The 13,951-nt window shown below is 39.5% G+C and overlaps 1 protein-coding gene across 1 annotated transcript in view; it reads left to right on the top strand.

Moving 5' to 3' along the window:
* LOC123457241 (centromere-associated protein E-like) overlaps window positions 1-13,951 on the top strand; it is a 64,670-nt gene that overhangs the window by 25,790 nt on the left and 24,929 nt on the right. Inside the window, 13 exon segments of the mRNA XM_045141210.1 lie at window positions 581-703; window positions 1,081-1,246; window positions 1,530-1,684; window positions 4,222-4,527; window positions 4,662-4,934; window positions 5,489-5,618; window positions 8,943-9,052; window positions 9,221-9,511; window positions 10,524-10,811; window positions 12,220-12,474; window positions 12,613-12,771; window positions 12,950-13,093; window positions 13,515-13,814. Coding sequence (XP_044997145.1) covers window positions 581-703; window positions 1,081-1,246; window positions 1,530-1,684; window positions 4,222-4,527; window positions 4,662-4,934; window positions 5,489-5,618; window positions 8,943-9,052; window positions 9,221-9,511; window positions 10,524-10,811; window positions 12,220-12,474; window positions 12,613-12,771; window positions 12,950-13,093; window positions 13,515-13,814 — 2,700 coding nt within the window.

Below are 13,951 nucleotides of genomic sequence, written 5' to 3'. Positions count from 1 at the left end.
CGGACTCATGGTGATCCTACCTCTGCCTCCTGAGTGCTGGGATTAAAGGTGTGTGCCACCACGCCCGGCATGTTTCACATTTTTACATTTTTATTTATTTACTTATTTATTTGAGAGAGCCGGGGCAGACCAGGGCCTACAGACACTGCAAAAGAATTCTAGACACATGCACCACCTTGTGCATCTGGCTTAAATGGGTACTCGGGCAATAAAATGTGGGTCCTTAGGCTTGCCAGGCAAATGCCTTAACTGCCAACCTATCTCTTCAGCCCCAAGTTTCACACTTTTTGATTAGCTAGAATCAACATCTTTTTTTGTTTTGTTTGACTTGTTGAGACAGAGTCTCTTGTTCTCATGTAGCCAGTGTTGGTCTCCTATTACACGTTTGCTGCCACCATAACTGCATTTATGTGTTGCTGAGGATTGAACCCAGACCTCTGTGCAGCCAGGCAAACTGTCTACCAATTGAGCTAGGTCCCCAGGAAATCAATATGTACATGTACTATGTACATGTTTTCCAAAATAATTTCCAAATCTACCAAAATTGGATCTAACTGGATCCTATGTGTCTCCTCATCAGGAAACCACTAAAGACCTAAAACAAATGAAACAAGATTTGGTTGATACAGAAGCTGTAGTCCTTTATGCCAAGAGAAAACCAACCTTCCTTACAAGTGAAAATTTGGAGCTGAAAGAGAAAATAGTGAGTAATTATCCAAAAGTTTCCATGGCTGGGGAGATGGCTCAAGGGATAAAGTACTTGTCATGCAAGTGTGAGGATCTCACCTCAGAACTCACAAAAAGTTGGAATAGTAGTAGTACTAGTGTCTGTAACCCCAGAGCTCCTACAGTGGGTGGAGGCAGAGTCAGGAGAATCCCCAGAAGCTTGGGAGCTAGCTAGCCTAGTGAGCACAGTAGTGAACAGCAAGAGACTCTGCCTCAGAATGGAAGGCAAGGATTGTCACCAGGGACTGCCCTTGGACCTGCACACATGCATCATGGTGCACACATACACATTTATAATAAGGCAGTTATCACAGTCACTCCATTTTTTGTGAATTTTCAATCTTTCTGAAATAGAAAAAACTTCTAAACTCCTGCAAGCAAATGGAAAATGATATTCAACTATATCAACGCCAATTGGAGACAGAAAAGAAAAAGCAAGCTGATCTGGATAAAGAATTGCAATCTTCTTTTAATGAAATAAGAAAACTCAATTCCCTCCTAGATGGCAAAGTTCCAAACGGTATTTACAATATCAGACATCTTTTTGCAAATTGACTTTCTATAGAAATGTACCTAAATAATTTGACTACATCCCCATAATTGAAATGTTCTGATTTTTAATAACAATATGTGCTTGCAATATCATTCCGTTGTTGGTGTTTATTTTAAAGTTTCCACAGGCTGAGGGGTTTAACAAATTATTTTTCAAAAAAGGGACCATATTTTGAGAAAAGTGGTTCAGAATCTATTAAGAATTAAATTAAGATTTTTCAACATTGGCTAATTTGTAAAAAACTTCCTAGACTTGCTCTGTAATTTGGAATTGGAAAGAAAGATTGATGACCTCCAAAGTGAACTTAATAAAGAAACTAATGAAAATGAAGCTTTGCGAAAAGAAGTTAAATTGCTCTCAGAATTAAAACCTTTACCTTCAGAAGTGCAAATGCTAAGGACAGAGGTAAGCAGATTTAGAAAAAAGACACTAAACATTTGACTAAACCTGAAATGAAAATAAATGCATCTTCTAGTCTGTTTATGCTACTGAGTAGAAACGTGTGTATAAGATATATTTACCAATACACTTAATAGCATAATTCATGTTCCAGCCATTTCAGTAGTCATGTATGGTATTTATCTTTTTGTCATCGTCGTTATTGGGTGTGGGGAGAGGGGTGTTACTAATCATATAACTATGTTGAAGAAGAAAAAAGTCAAAAAGTAGCTAAGCATGATAGTTCATGCCTGATGTCCCAGCATTTGGGAGGCTGAAGCAACCAGTTTGCTGGAAGTTGTCCAGGCCAGCTTGTGCTACCATCCAAAAGAAAAGAAGGAGAAAGTTAGCACCAGTAGTTTTTAGAGTCACTATTGAAACTCCAGGCTAATAAATGAGCCTGTAAAAGCCGGGCGTGGTGGCGCACGCTTTTAATCCCAGCACTTGGGGGGCAGAGGTAGGAGGATTGCCGTGAGTTCAAGGCCACCCTGAGACTACATAGTGAATTCCAGGAGAGCCTGAGCTAGAGTGAAACCCTACCTTGAAAAACCAAAAAAAAAAAAAAGAAAGAAAGAAAGAAAAAGAAATGAGCCTGTAAATCCCTGGTTTGTCAGTGTCTCCTTTCTATGTACCTTTCCCTCTACAAAAATGAAAAGAGAATGGGAGTGCCTACTCTGGCAGAGATCTTACTAGTCTCAGGAACATTTCATTCAGCTGTCCTATAAACATAAAACTAAGTTCTTGGGCTGGGGAGGTGGCTCAGTGGTTAAAGCACTTGCTTGTGAAGCCTGCTGGCCTGGGTTTGATTCCCTGGCACCTATGTTAAACTGGATGCACAAAGTGGAACATGTATCGAGAGTTCATTTGCAGTAGCAGTAGCCTTTGGTATGCCTGTACACATGCACTTCCCCCCTCTCTCTCAACAATAACAACAACAACAAAAATTTTAATCTAAGTTTTTTACTTCTCAACACTTGAGATGTACAAAAGTGGGTACTGATTTTAGTCTTCCCTCCAAAGGAAAAATACATGTAATAGTTGATTCACAGTGATGTGCCTGTGAAGCTGGTAACTATACCTTCTTCTGTAATGTACCTTTTCTTTGTCTCTTCTTTGCTGTCTTTTAAATATTTTATTTATTTGAGAGAGAAAGGAGGCAGAGAGAGAATGGGTGTACCAGAGCCTCTAGCAACTGCAAATGAACTGATTAATGTGCCCCCTTGTGTATCTGCCTTTACATGGCTACTGGGGAATTGAACCTGAGTCTTTGGGCATTGAAGGCAAGTGCCTTAACCACTGGGCCATCTTTTCAGTCCTGCTTTCTTTTTTGCTCATTTTCCTCCATGTTAATCTTTCACAGTGATGAACTATTTATCAACTCAATATGGATTATTTGATTTTTTTACATAATAATTTTAAATATTTTATTTATTTATTTGACAGAGAAAGAGAGAATGGCATGCCAGGGCTTCCATCCACTGCAAATGAAACCCAGACGCGTGTCCCTCCTTGTACATCTGGCTAAAGTGGGTCCTGGGGAATAAAACCTGGGTCCTTTGGTTTTGCAGGCAAACATCTTAAGTACTAAGCCATACATAATTTTTTAAAATTTGTTTATTTTTATTTATTTATTTGAAAGTGACAGACAGAAAGAGAAAGAGGCGCAGAGGGAGAGAGAGTAGGTGCGCCAGGACCTCCAGCCACTGAAAGTGAACTCCAGACACATGCGCCCCCTTGTGCATCTGGCAAATGTAGGTCCTAGGGAATTGAGCCTCGAACTGGGGTCCTTAGGCTTCACAAGCAAGTGCTTAACTGCTAAGCCATCTCTCCAGCCCCATAATATTTCTTAAAGAACAATTTTATACGAACATTTATCCGTAAGTTTTTTTTTTTGTTTTTTTTTTTTTTTGTAGTCTATGGTCATACCATCCTAAACATGCCCAGTCTCCTCTGATCTTAGAAGCTAAGCAGGGTCAGTCCTGATTAGTACTTGGGAGATTAATTTTTTTTTTTAACTCTTGAGCAGCTGCATTCAGTAGTTTTAATTTAAAGGAAAAAGAAAGAGAGAGAGAGAGAGAGAGAGAGAGAGAGAGAGAGAGAGAGAGAGAGATTAATTTTGAGGGAAACCACAAAATTCCTGCCATGTGATAGTATTGGAAATCCAAAATGATTGCTAAGGAAACAAAGACAGAACTCACTTAAGTGTTTCCACTGGCTCTTTTTTCTCTGTACTCCTTATTAGAGCCCAAAGAGAATAGAAAGACAGCATTGAAGATGAAGTTAAATAGCCCCAGGTAGAGGAGTAGTGGCAAGAATGTGGCCTGAGCTGAGAATGAATCTGAGTAGGAGAGATAGCCTACTACGCCCAGTGTGCTCGGCTCCAGCAGCGCAAAAATAGTAATAATTGCCTTTCCTTAATTTAAACAGCTATTTTTCCTTGAAACTTGTTTCAGGATAGCTGTCATATATTGCAAACATTTTTAAATCTTACATCTTTTCCACAGATACATAAGAAGTCTAAAGAGCTCACTATAATAACTTCAGAAAAAGAAAAATTACTTTCTGAAGTAGTTTATAAAGACAATAAAATTCAAAGTTTACTTGAAGAAATGGGGAAAACTAAAGGTGACCTTGCAGCTTCCCAGCTGGATTGCAAGAACATTGATGAAGAATTTCAAAATTTCAAAACTCTTCATATGGAATTTGAGCAAAAATACAAAAATATCCTGGAAGAGAATGAGAAAATGAAACAAGAGGTAGGAAATCTCTCTAAAGATGCAGAATGTCTTGGTGTAAGTTTGACAACTGAAGTTGGTACAAAATGTTTTCTAGAAAAATATTGACCTATTGTTTTCTTGATTTGTGTGTGTGTGTGTGTGTGTGTGTGTGTGTGTGTGTGTGTGTGTGTGTTTACTGTATCCCATTACTTTTTCTTACTTTAAAGCTTTCTGGAAAGACTCAGGAGCTCCAGCAGGAAACAGCCAAGAGTTGCGACAGATTAGATGAGGTGGAACAACTGAAGGAAGAGCTAGAAAACAAGGATTCTGCACTGCGATCTGTAGAAAAGGAGAACAGCCTGCTGACTGAGACACTACAGGAAACATTAGAAGAAGTAAAAACTTTGACTCAAGAAAAAGATGACCTGCAGCAGCTCCAAAAGAGCCTGCAAATTGAGAGAGACCAACTCAGAAATGACATTCCGGACACAATAAATACGGTAAGGTTTGGGCTGATTAAGCATTGAAAAGTCAGAGCCTCTCTAACGCTTTTTTTTTTTTTTCTAAACACTTTGTTGTTGTTGTTGTTTGTTTGTTTTTTCGAGGTATGGTCTCACTCTAGCCCAGGCTGACCTGAAATTCACTATGTAGTATCAGGGTAGTCTCGAACTTACAGTGATCCTCCTACCTCTGCCTCCCGAGTGCTGGGATAAAAAGCATGCACCACTACACCTGGCCCTAAACACTCTTAATTAAAAAAAAATTAGTACTATTATTGGCAAGCAAAGTGAAAGAGAGAATGGTTGCACCAGGGCCTCTAGCCACTGCAGACAAACTCCAGATACATGTACACTTTGTGCATCTGCCTTTATGTGGGTGCTAGGGGAATCGAACCCAGGTCATTAGGCTCTGCAGGCAAGTGCTTTAACTGCTGAGCCATCTCACCAGCCCTTCTGAACACTTTTTATAGGCATCATTTTTCTGATTAAATAAAAGCTATAAAATCATTGTGCATCATATTCTAATGGGAATTGTTTTATGTTCTCTGACAAAGAACATAGACACTCAAGAACAATTGCACACTGCACTTGAGTCTTTGAAGCACCACAAAGAAACAATTAACACACAGAAAAGGAACATTTCTGAGGACTCTTCTGAGACACTGCATTCAGTGGATGCTGAGGGTAAACTTCAGCAAGAGGAAAAGGATGAGTTTCACTCTTCCATGTTCTCTTACAGAAGCTTTCTCTGCAGCAGCACATGCTTCATATGTAGTGGTGGTCACACTTTTATCTGTTATTTAAAGTGGGAATAGCTCACAATTTTATGAGCCCAACTTGAATATCTTTGAAGTAACGTGGAGCAAAACTGCTAGCAGGCAGCATAAAAGGAAAGAGAAAAAATGTATTAAACATCGAAGATCAGATGTTTTCTGATACTTGATGATGTTTAGAATCTTTAAAAAGCCATCAAACAGAAACTTCCTTCTCAGACCTGACGGGCACTCAAGTGTGCTGTCTTTGTAACTTAACTACTCTGGGGTCTTTGGAAAAATGGAATAATGCACTGTTTATCTTATTTGGTGGTTTTTCTCCAGTTACCATAATGTCCTCAAATCCTCAATATGTTTTTCCTTCCTTTACATGGCATAATAACATTTGTGTGTGTGTTTGTGTATACACTACACTTATGCCTTCATCTTTTCAGGACATATAGGGTGCTTGTACCTTTTGCCTGCTGTGAGTAGTCAAAGTTAACACTGCTGTGAATCTGTGTGTGCAGATATCAAGACTCTGCTTGCAGTTCGTTGGTGTGCATATCTTGCTGGGTCATATGGCAATTTTTTTTCTAAGCTTTTGAAGAAATATGGCAATATTGTTCATGGTGGCTGTCCCCTTTTGTGTAATCACCAGCTGCGGTGCGGACATAGTTCCAGCTTCTGCGTCAGGTGTGTTCCTCCATGTGAACATGTGCCTGGCATGAACAGAGCCCTGGGTTTGATGTTAGAACCACTCAAAGAAGAACAGTTTCCTTCTCTAGATCTTTGCTATTTGATATCTTATTTGCAGGATGCCTGAGTGTTTCTATTCTTTGTTGAGTTGTAATTTTTTAATGAGTTCTTAATTATTAATTTTTTATATTATTAACAAGATGTTTCGTATGGATACATCATGTGCTGGTACCCTCTTTTCCCTTGTCCCTGCCCCATTCCATTGGGGATGCTCCTCAGTGGGGTTGCAGATACTCCCCATGGGGTTGTAGTTTATGCATTGAGAGAGTAGCAGTCAGTTATCTTTTGGGGGAGGAAATGTCTCTGGGCATGATGTCTAAACCTGTGGCTCTTAAAGTCATTCCACCCCCTCTTCTGCAAAATTCCCTGAGCTGTGGTGAGTGAGTTTTAAGTCTCCTTCAGTGATGAGCTCTTAGGAGCTTCTGGTTCTCTGTTTTGGTAGGTGTTGAGCATCCTCCACATCTGTCTCCTGCACCCTGGTGCTGGTTATCGGGACCAGCATGGAAGCAGCACCTTCACTCATCTCCATTCAGCTGTCATTTGGCTCAAGTCCACAGGGTAGTTTATCTCCTCCAGTCTTGCTGCCTTTCTGTGCCCACTGCACGCACCCTCCAGTGCAGGGCCAGTTGTGAATTTTTTTATGTGGTATTCATTATATAATTCACAAGTACTTTTCTCATTCCATAGGGGTTACTTTTATAGTTTGATGATGCTGTTTTGTCATGTTCTACTGAACATCAGACCGAGACCTTCTACATATTAGACAAGTGCTCTACCAGTGACCTCCATCCCTCACTTATTAATGTCTTTTAAAATACAGAAGTTCGTTTTCTGTTTTCTCTCATCTCTCAGTACATAGTATATTTCACTTTTGCTGTACAATGTGTAATGATCTGATCAGGGAGTTGGCCTGTCTGTGCCTTCAGTGTAGTCCCTACTCCTAGCCTGTAGAATCTTAGGTTTGGTGTTTGGATTATATAAGAAAGTTCTTGGGCTGGAGAGACGGCTTAGCGGTTAAGGCACTTGCCCACAAAGCCAAAGGTTTGATTCTCCAGGACCCACATAAAATACACAAAGTGGCACATGTGTCTGGACTTCGCCTATAGCAACTGGAAGCCCTGATATGCCTGTTTCTTTCTCTCTCCCTCCCTCCCTCTCTCTCTATCTCTCTCTCTCTCTCTCTCTCTCTCTCACACACACACACACACACAAACACACACACACATCTGGTTCTTTGAAAAAGAAAGCAGTTCTTGGATGCTGCTGTTAAGCTCATTGATATACATACATTTAAATTGAAGGATGCCTCCCAAGTGTGTTGAGAGTCTGGGGGTACCCACAGCACTGAAAAGAGTTTAGAACCTGTGTTCATACTTATGCACTTATGCAGCCTCCTAAATATTAATTGGCCTGCTGGAGGAATTCTGCTATAATTATGATGTACACCTCAGGACTTCAAAATATTCAGACTCTACCACAGTGAACAACAGTGTTGCTTCCAGAATCTGTTTCACCCTCTGACCTCAAGCTCAGTTATTAAATTCTAGGGTAAATCTCAATTGATAAGCTCTGCACTCCCCAACACACACACACATACTTTGCTTCCATTCTTTATTGTCTGAGCCACACTGCTCCTGACATCTAAACATGGCCATACCCTGTCCAGCCCTCTTATTCTCCACAAATGCCTGTCTGGACTCTCCCTCACCCCATAACTGTAGCAGGCCAAACTGAAACCCCCAACCTGTAGATGTTCTTTGGACTTAGACTGCTAGTGTAGTTCAGTTTTGTTTTGTCTTGTTTTGTTTTAATATGTTATTTATTTGAGAGAAAGAGGTGGGCATGGGGGCATGCCAGAGCCTCTAGCCACTGCAGAGGAACTCCAGCTGTGTGTACGACCCTGTAGTCCGGTTTTTATTAATAGATCCTTCTCAAGATACCACTGCCCTTTATGTCTGGAACAAGGTGGGATTTTTCTCTGCCACTGCCCACTCAAGGTAGTACTAAAGTGAGTTGGTCTGTCTTTCCCTAAAAGATGATTTTATACTTACAGTCATCCTGTGGCACTCATCTTTTAAGTATAAAATCAGCTCCCGAGTCTAGTTGTGGCTAGTTGTACTACACCCATTGCATGATTATGCACATATATTTGTAGAAGCATGTTCACATGATAAAATGAATAGGAGTCAGTTCAGCAAGTATGTTCAGATCATGGAGTGCTGCACCTTGGATAACAAATGAAGTAGAACCATAATACGGCATTCTTAAGTGTTCTGTTAGGGAAAATGTTAAGTGGGTAGCAGTATATTTAGAACACATGTTCACATGCAAAAGTAACTTGGAGGGTAAGGACTAGAAGACCTCAGGGAGGATAAGGAGACCACATGCATTCCTGTGCTATTGGAATAGTATTCCTCTCAGTGTAGTCTTTCTTTCTCTAATGTAAAGGACCTGGAAAAAGAAGATGAACTAAGAATTGCTCATGTGCACCTGAAAGAGCAGCAAGACACTATCGAAAAGCTCAGGAGGGCTGTTATGGACAAGACAGATGAACTAGCAGCTGTGCAGAGGGACTTAGGACATGCAAATGCTGCTGCAAAAGCGCAGGTATGCATTTTAAACTTATCTAAGTAACCAGGAGACTGAACCAGCTAGCTCTTCTGTGTAGTGAAAGAATGTGAATTAACCTAAAACTGAAGGCACGTGAAAATTTCCATAGTTAACCTATTTGGCTTTTTGTATTTGTGCCCGAAATTATTGTATGATTATCTTTAGATCCAGGAACTTAAAGAAAACGAAGATCAACTTAGAAAAGCAAATGATGATCTTGTGGGATTCATGTATCAAATGTATCAAATGGAAGAATTGAAGAAGCGACTCGAAACCCAGAATTCAGTTGTGGAATGTGCAGAAACAGAGAAGTTGAGGCTGACTAAGCAACTTCATAGAAACCTTGAAGAAATAAGATTCCTTACTTACAAAAATGATAGTCTAAAAATTGAGAATGAAACCCTCAGAGCAGAACGAGACCAACTGAGGGAAAGCCTTACAAAAGCAGAAGCCAATGTAAGTTATGCACAACCAGGGAAATGTTGTTTGCTGGCAATAATGTATCCTTCTTTGCAACACGTGATATTGTTGGCAAGTAGGAAATAATATAGTCTGTCAGTATCCTTGAACTTTTTGAGTTCTGTAACCAGTGTTTCTTATGAAATTTATCCTACACATATGTATTGTCTCAGATGTCAAAACACAAGCAATCAAATAAAGATGTCAAATATTCATTAATGCTGTGTAGAAACTGACAGATTCTAATAAGACTTCTGTGTGCTAAGCATTGAAACTATGCTATAAAGAAAAGTGTCCTTTCCCCCAGTACACACATACTTTTTGAATCCCTCAATTCCTATGCAGAAATATGCTATGCAAAATGGCATGGTCCCACTAAGATCAGGAGAAAAGGGGATTCAGTTTGCCCCAATAAAAAATGGGAAGTAGGGCTGGGGAGATGGCTTAGCAGTTCGAGGCTGGATTCTCCAGGACCCACGTTAGCCAGATGCACAAGGGGTGCATGTGTCTGGAATTTGTTTGCAGTGGCTGGAAGCCCTGGTGCACTCATTCTCCCTCTCCTTATCTGCCTCTTTCTCTGTCACTCTCAAATAAATAAACATGAACAAAAAAATTTTTTTTCAAAGGGGAGTAGTTTGGGAACTAGTCTCAAACACTAACAGAGTTAAGACTTTGATGATAGAATATAAGGGTTGCTTTTCTTTGTATCTAAGCGGGAGTGAAGTAAGTTATAGCAGAAAGCCACTCAAGAGTCATGAATAGCATCAGTGGGAATTAAAGAAAATTAGTAAACAAAGGTTGATGATCTAAGTTAGACCCTGAAGGTCACTTTACTGCTGTTAAATGCCCTGATATTTTCTTTTTAAAAAATGATAATAATCTACATAGTAGCCTGGGTACTTCATTAATATCAGAAGATTATAGTGCCTAGATAGTAACCTTTATACTTTTAATATTACAAGATCCTAGTGCCAAGATAGTAACCATTGTACTTTATTAATATTACAAGATCGCAGTGCTTCATAAAGAACAAGTGCAACTTCCTAATGTGAAAGAAGTCAGTGAATGTCCAGAAACAGTGAATAAATTAGAACCACTAGAAGAACAATCCAAACCCACGGATTCAACATCAGTAGAAAACTTAGCTATGGAAAAGCTCAGGCTAACGGAGAAACTTCAAGGAGGAAAGAAAGAGATAAAATATCTAACTAAACAAAGCGATGACTGGAAAATCTTAGAGGCATTTCAACTTGAACATTCCCAGCTCAAACAAGACCATAAAGAAATTCTTGCTAAAGTGAGGGCTTGGGATTTTTGTTTTATTTTTGGTTGGTTGGTTGGTCAATGGGTCTGTTGGTTGGCTAGTTGGTTTTTGTTTGATGTGGGTTTTTTTTTTTTTTTTTTTTTTTTTTTAAGACATGGTTTCATGTATCCAAGGCTGGTCTTAGCTCCACCTCCCTAGTGCTGAGATTTCAGACATGCACATCATTCTTAGCTGAAGTGAGCTCCTTTTTCTTCCATTTAATTAGCAGTTCATCAGAATTAAGTCTTTACAAAAAGCCTGTTCTGTTTTCGTAAAAATCATACTGCCAGCCAATATTTTTCAAATGTTTCTTAATCATTAAGTGACTGAAACTGGAAAATTATTACAAATTGCTCATGAGTGTTAAACTCTTGAACCTGAAAAAAAATTGGTTCAAGGAAGCAACTGTTTCTTAAATACTCAAAACTGATTTAGAAGAAGCAGTGGTGAGCTAAAGTACAGGATAAAGCCAGCAATAAATTATTTGCTCCGTTATCTTACCACAGAACTATACTCCTAGCTCCTGGAAGGCTGACAGGGGATTGCAAGTTCCAGGCCATCCTGAGACATATAAGTGACATTTTTCATTCTGATCCTAAGCACACTTTTCTTCACTGATTGGTTGCTATCTTACTGTCACTCTTGAAATCAAGATCAGAATCTTACTTGTAGCCTAGGAACTCTGCTGCTATTCGGCCTCACTACAGCCCTACAGTGCTCTCCTGCAAACCTTCTTGGGATTTTGGGGTGCTCTGGTATCATCTCACTGCCCACACTATTCACACACACTCTCTCATTTGTGGAACTTGTGCTTCCTTCCTACAGCTTTCAGCTTTTAGTTTTCTATGACCCAGGGAACGTCCCCTTAGCCCCCCCCCCCCCAGCCACCACCAGGAAACCCTTTCTATTCACCTATAAGTAGGTTTGATATTAATGCTCTGCTGTAGGAGCCCAGCACCTCTGTGTGCTGAGGTTTAGGGTAGTATCTGTCTTTTTCCTTAATGTTCATGATAGAAATAATATGAGATCTTATATCTTTTAATCTCCAGGCTCTTAATAAGATACCCGACAATACAGTTAGTCCTTTTAAAAAGACATTGACTACTTGAATAATGGAAGAATAGGGGAATAGAAAGATCATTCTGGCTGGGCATGGTGGTACACGCCTTTAATCCCAGCACTTGGGAGGCAGAGGTAGGAATATTCCTGAATTCAAGGCTACCCCGAGACTACATAGTGAACTCCAGGTCAGCCTGGACTAGAGCTAGATCCTACCTTGAAAAGCCAAATAAAGAAGAAAGAAAGATTGTATAATGAGCCACTGAATACTGTCTCAGTGTTCTTCTTTCTCCCTAATTTAAAATATTTCTGAGTAACAACTGTATTCTATGATTCTCTTAAGATCCAAGAAGCCCAAGACGGAGAATGTCCCTTGACTATGGGGGAAAAGGATGGTGATACTACAAAAATAAGTAAGAAAGGACCAATGACGAGGCGGTTCAAAGCCAGATATTCAGCACCACCAAGAATAGATATAGAAAAGTTGCCTGAGAGCCTTGAAGGCCATGGGAAAGTGGGTGCCCTACACCAAATACAGCGGAATCTTCCCTCACAGCAGGACCGCTTCACAGGCCACATAAGAGAAGTCACAGCCAAAGTAGGTTTCATCTTTGCATGGATAATTTCCTAAAATATTTTGTAAGCAAATGTTGTAAAACTGCTTGGCAAAAGAAGTTGGTTATATTGTAATGGTTATGTTTCTATAAATTTCTTGGAATTGTCTCTAATACTACAGCTTCTGGAAACCGAGGAAGAACTTAAAATTGCTCGTTGTTGTCTGAAAGAGCAACACGAAAAGATTAATAGATTGACAGTGAACCTATCAGAGAAGGAATATGAAATATCCACCTTTCAGATGCAGCTGGAATCAGCCAATAATGAATTACAGAGAAAGGTAAATTGAGGATGAGGAACAGTGGGAGGAGCCTTGAGAAGGAGACAGCTGTCTGTAATACTACTGTTTACAAACAAAGTATTTTGGAACTTATCTTTCATTTATCCTTAAAATAAACGTATATGTGCACATGCATGAATATTTTGGGGCAGTAACTTCTTTTATTGTTATTTTGAAGATCCAGGAGCTTTATGAGAAACAGGAAAAACTTAATAGAATGGAAGCTCAGAAATCTCATGAATATATGTATGAAGTTAAACAAGTTAAGGAGCTACTTGTAATAAGAGATCTTAATGATTACACAGAAATCATAGTGCAAGGAGTATTTTAAGAAATAGTAATAATAATAGTAGCAAATATTCTAAGGAATTTGGGAAACTCAAATGTAGAGTTACAGGAAAACACGGGTCTTCTTTTGTTTTATTAAGTTAGAAAATGACATTTCCACTTGGGAGGCAGAGGTAGGAGGATCACGGTGAGTTCAAGGCTACCCTGAGACTATATAGTGAATTCCAGATCAGCCTGAGCAACAGTGAGACTCTACCTCTCGAAAAACAAACAAAAAAAAAAAAAAAAAAAAAAAAGGAAAGAAAATGACATCTCATTGTCTTCATGCCCTTTATCAATGAAAGCTTCATACATTAGACTAAAATGTAAGGGTTTTTTTTGCCTTAATTTAAAATGCATCATCCTTTTTCTTAAAAACAACATGTTCTGCCTGTGTCCCCCTCTTGCTGTCTCAGCAGCAAGAGCTTGTGGAGAAAGAGAAAAACTTTCTTAAGACAGATTCTATTGATGGCACCACAGAAAATACATGTCTAACAGAACACTTGAAAGAGCAACTTGAGGCCAAGAGGTCAGCTCTGGAAAATGTGGAAATGCAGAATGTGAGGTTGACTCAAAGACTAAATGAGAACCTTGAAGCAATGAGATGTGTCATAACAGAAAGGGATGACCTGAAGAGTGTAGAGAAGACTCATAAAACTGAGAGAGACCACCTCAAGGGAAACCTTCAGCTAACTATCACTAAAACGAGTTGGTCTGTCTTTCCCTAAAAGATCAGTGTGACAGGATGACTGGAAGTATAAAATTAGCTCCCGAGTCTAGTTGTGGCTAGTTGTACTACACCCATTGCATGATTATGCACATATATTTGTAGAAGCATGTTCACATGATAACA

Source organism: Jaculus jaculus, unplaced genomic scaffold (assembly GCF_020740685.1).
Source record: "Jaculus jaculus isolate mJacJac1 unplaced genomic scaffold, mJacJac1.mat.Y.cur mat_scaffold_103_1_207660_arrow_ctg1, whole genome shotgun sequence".
In the NCBI taxonomy this organism is placed as follows: Eukaryota; Metazoa; Chordata; class Mammalia; order Rodentia; family Dipodidae; genus Jaculus; species Jaculus jaculus.
This window is presented reverse-complemented; position numbering and strand designations above follow the sequence as displayed.